Here is a 5,041-nt window from a genome sequence, read left to right on the forward strand (position 1 = left end):
CATCCAAGCTCTTTGCAGTGGATACAAAGGTGGTCAGTCCTCGACACAAGGTGTCCTCCAACTGACGCATGGATAGCATGATAATCAAAGAGCATTCAGTAGTTCGATCAGCGTGTTTTAATCAGAGTGCAAAGTCGGACGGTATAAAAATAGCCATTTATAAGATATCCAGTCGAAAAATGAAGCCTCAGCTCGTAAACTTAAGACTACATCAACATCAGCGCAACCTGATGCAGCAACTTCGGCATCAATTGGAGCTGTCTGTATCCCCTAGATAAAAAGATGCTTTGATCCAGTTTCAGAGTTACAAAAGACATCAACCGACAGAGTATCTAGAGTACGCGCAGGAGCAACCTGTTGGATGGTGTGTCTAGAAATTCTGCTGAAGGCTGCAATGCAGACATCGAGGCCTAACTAGCGAATGCAGAGCGATAAGTCTGCGTGGTGGTGTACAGTGTTCCTGCACTAATACCTGCAACTGAATATCAAGGTGAATGCATGTGATGCTATAGTTAGCGGTCTGGCGTACTCTTTCATGCGTTAAAAACTCCTAGCACAGAGCAAACTCACTCTGGACCAAACATATCAGCTGGCTAGATCCCTCGAATTGGCTCACAAACAGTCGCAATCATATGTTAGTGAGGAACCTATATCTTGCTCTACGATTCCGCCAATCTCACAGAATCCGAACAACATTTCGATCCGAACACTGCTTCTATAGGAACTTTTCAAACACGCTATTTGCGGTTATGATTGTCATCCTCGTTCAAAGTGCTTCGCTCGAGAAGCCGTTTGTAATCTTTGCATCATCATCCCCATCATCGTTATCATCATCATTGACAGCGGCAAACGCGATCACTTCCTCCACGTATGCCGAGCTCCATACAAACTGCACAATGAAGCCCACTTTATCTTCGTCGTTCGCTGCGGGAGCACCTACTTGTCTGATGTGTGCAATCAAAACTGTCGAAGTCAATGGCATCGCTCTCCACGCTCTGATTGATACAGAAAGTTGTTGCAATTTCATCACTTCCAAAGCCATAGAACCCCATAATTAGAAAATTAACATATCTGGACGCTTACCCTCTGCGACGTCTAGACAAAGTGATTGAGGTAATTTCGCAGTACGAAGTCTACAGTACATTAGACCTTTTGTCTGCTTACCACCATGTCCTGATCTCTGCACCCGACAACACCTTTTACAGCATCCGAAGCCTGCGGTGGCCTATCGCATAGCCCTCGGTGCCCCAAACGCTGTAGCATGTTTTCAACTAACTATTAGAATCATTAATTTCAAAAACCTGAAAAGCATGTATGCCTACATAGCCAATGGCAATACCCAAGAGGAACATGACCTCAATCTCGTCGCTTCTAATGGCTAAGAGGTAGTATGGAATCACACCCACAGATAACAAGACCAACACCGCTTTAAGGTTGTAAGGTTCCAAGAAGTGTCATAAGGCCCGACCTTGGACGCATGGAACCAATCCGTCAGCTCATCCTTCCATGTACTACCACCAAAACGCACCACGTCATCGGTATGTTCGCATATTACGCCTATTGGATATCTCAGTTTTTGACAAAATGCTATGCTAATTACAAACGACTATAAAGGGCCTTTGGTTGTTGGAACGGATGCCTCAAATATTGGTAGAGCTACACCCCGTGGGGGCGAGATGGCCCAAGTGGTTAGAGCGCGAATTTACTGACCGGAAGGTTCGCCCCCCCCCCCCCCCCCTCGACTTCCCTTGTCTAGGCTTGGGCAACCTGGCAGTATCCCAGCCCTCGTACATCCTTCAGATGACATGGCAGCTAGGCACCGGAAGGGTGCTACAGCTGAACGCTTTTCCTACCCCCCAGCAAAAACTGTTAAACGATGGCCTTTTTCTCGAAGACGCTCAACTGGAGGAAGAAGAATCATTCTGTCATCAAGGAGGCGTAAAAAATAATCGTTCAGCTATAACACCCTTTCGGTGCGTAACTTATATGCCATCAGAAGGAAGTACGAGGCCTGGGATACTGACAGATTGCCCAAGCCCAGACAGGGGAAATCGAGAGGTAGAGGTCGGGTTCGAACCACGGACCTTACGGTCAGTAAATTCTAACCACTGGGCGTGGGCTATCGTCGAATCCATTAGGAAGCGGCGGCGTCATCTGCTCGGAAGGTCTTCTAAATGGATCACCGACTAGCGTTTGGCAGTGAAACAGTCGGTCACGGTTGCTGAGGTTACATTCGCCAAGCTAATGAATCCATTAGGAAGCGGCGGCGTCATCTGCTCGGAAGGTCTTCTAAATGGATCACCGACTAGCGTTTGGCAGTGAAACAGTCGGTCACGGTTGCTGAGGTTACATTCGCACAAGCTAATGCAAATGGGAATCTGGAAATCTCATCCGAAATTCTAGAACGGCAACGCGTCAGTCCTTACAGGGAAGCCAGACTCAGTAAATCATTATCTTTCTGTGTCGATTCAAGCAATGCGGAGTGAATGTCGTGATCACTATCCGCTTACTATTGTAATCACTCTATATACTTGTACTGTACATTTCAGTTCACCCACGCCTCTTCTTAAACAGGTAAAACGTTGTTTATCGTTGATACCGCGGGCTCTCTCCTAATTCGTTCTGAGACACATTCTAAATGTCTCAGATCGAGCAAAACCTCAGCATCCGGACTGTTCTTAGGGTGGCATGGAAGATAGGCATTGGAAGGGTGTTGAAGCCAAGCTGTAATTTGTTTTACCTCACCCTCGTAGCATCTTAAACTGCTGTTTTTCCAACGAACACCACGGCGCAGCGTCAAAGTTTACATATCGGATGACGACGGGCGGGATGTTGGCTCGGTGAAGTAGGCTAAGATCGCCATTTCCGAGACCAGTCTCGTGGTTATGGTTCGCGGTAAGATCACACGGGAGCCACGACAGGACAAGTCAGAACACACTCAGCAAAGAAAGCATGAACTCTTATTGGTAAGTGGATAAAGTAGTATGCAGATGCACACACACACACACACTCAAAGTACCAGTATCGGACGTGGCGGCCTTTGTAGAAGAGTGAATGGCAGGTACGGAGGCTGCGGCAAATCAGTAAACACACAGGCAAATCTAATATATACTATCAATTTAGATCCAATAAGCGCAGGCAGTTGAAGGGCATTTTAGAAACGGAAGGGCGAAAATGGGTTTGTAGATGTAGCTGCGACTACGGGGATGGGTAGAGGCTGGAAGGCTGCCGGGTGTAAGGCTGGCTTGGCAACCAATTCGGTGGAAAGAGGCAAACTGAGAGGCAAGCAACAGGGTACCAGTTGAGTGAAGGAAAGGGGTAAATGAGCGCCCGAGGGCAGTGTGGAACGGCGCTCAACGGACACAAGTAAAGGCTTGTTGTCCCGTGGGAGGTCTTGCTCGGGAACGGTGGATGGGTGGTCGGTTGGGGGTATTACCATTTATACACAATCTGAGATGCGTCCTGGCAGCTGCTTGTCCAAACCTACCTTGTCCAAACATATGGATTACACTTCACTTCACCAGTTTGAGCGGCAGAATTGCGCACTACATTCGTTCGTTCAACTGTAGCAATCTTTCAGTACCAAAATACCATGCGTCCAGAAGGAAACACGAGGGCTGGGATACTACCAGGTAGCCCAATCCTAGACAGGGAAAGTCAAGAGCCAGAGGTCGGGTTCGAACCACGTATCTTCTGGTCAGTAAATTCACGCTCTAACAACTGAGCTATCTTGCACGACATTCATCTCGGCATGGATGAGCTAGGGCACCGCTGATTGTGTTGATAGGCGTCAAGATGTTTGGAGATGAAACGTCAATGAAGCGGACAGGTTCGAGGCTTAGCGGAGGTGCGGCTGTGGATGTTATCATCTTGAATGTCTAATCGGTGGCAAGTCCGAAGATTCATTGGAACAGGAGAAGGAAAACCCCATCGTTAACGGTGAAGATAACAATGTGAGAAGGGGAAATAATGCAGCATTTGGTTGATGCGGTGGATGGCCTCCTCTGAAGAACCTGAAGGCTCCTTCTACTCGCCGGAGATGGATCGTCCCGACAAGTTCGTTGCTATCTGTAGTGAGGTCAGAGCCTCACGCAAGTGTATTTCTGGCCGTCGTTCAGACCAGGCTAGTACAGCCAGTTTGGTGCATGATGCGAGATTCTCCCTGAAGACTCTAATGCCAGAAGAATACCACAGTAACTGCTACCAGTCAAATTTCAATCGCCATGGGGAGCAATTTGTCCAGAATTTTGGATATGATGCAGCCTATATAAGCATTCAGACCCCTGCCTTCTACAAATCGAGTAACTGATTAGCAGACAGATGTCATGCGCGCCGATACACAGTAGAGTGGATCGGCTACGGACCAAATGACACCGAGCTCTGATTGGTTAGAATACCGGTCAATCACGATCGCGATTTCGTGTTTGGTTATTTTGGTCCCTCAGCAAAAGTTCTAGCTTGGCTTTTTACCTTATCTTGTGCTGTATTTGATAGAGTTATACGTAATAATTTTAGTCCATCCACGCGGTACGTTCGAAATCGGTTTCGTTTTTCCCTCGTGCAAATTCCTGAAAAATTATTTTCGTCGTTCAATCTATTCACAGAGTACACACGAGTAATTGTTGAACTTTAGTACTCTAACAAAACTTCTGAGAGATAACGCTTTATGTTTTGCGCACACTTCCTATTTTTCATCCAGTCCTAAACATGACATCAATTTACACCGATTGCCCTCTGCAGCCACTGATAGACCACAACAGATGTGGGCGAAATGGCGGCCCGTCGAACGTCAAACGCGGTATGCACCCGTTTGTCTGCGCCAGCTGCCTCTACGTCAAGGGTGCGATGCATACCGCAGCGAACAGGAGAGTCCCCCGAAACGGTACCCAATCCCCAATGCAGATTCAGAAAGACCACCGCCAGTGTTCCGCTTTAATCAGGATACTCGACGCGAAATTAGAGCGTCTGTCAAAGGCACTGGAGGGCTCAGACGCTAAGAATGTAACGACCTGGACCGAAGTTGACAAGGAACTTTCCTCGC

The 5,041-nt window shown here is 47.5% G+C and overlaps 1 protein-coding gene across 1 annotated transcript in view; it reads right to left on the minus strand.

Annotated features, from left to right (window-relative positions):
• Nucleotides 1–766: 766 nt before the first annotated feature.
• The window catches only part of T265_11417 (hypothetical protein), a gene marked incomplete at both ends in the record, with an annotated part of 19,242 nt that continues 14,967 nt past the window's right edge, over nucleotides 767–5,041 (minus strand). Inside the window, one exon of the mRNA XM_009178066.1 lies at nucleotides 767–944. Coding sequence (XP_009176330.1) covers nucleotides 767–944 — 178 coding nt within the window. The remainder of the gene's footprint in view (nucleotides 945–5,041) is intronic.

The sequence above is a fragment of the Opisthorchis viverrini genome, assembly GCF_000715545.1.
Source record: "Opisthorchis viverrini unplaced genomic scaffold opera_v5_512, whole genome shotgun sequence".
Classification (NCBI taxonomy): domain Eukaryota; kingdom Metazoa; phylum Platyhelminthes; class Trematoda; order Opisthorchiida; family Opisthorchiidae; genus Opisthorchis; species Opisthorchis viverrini.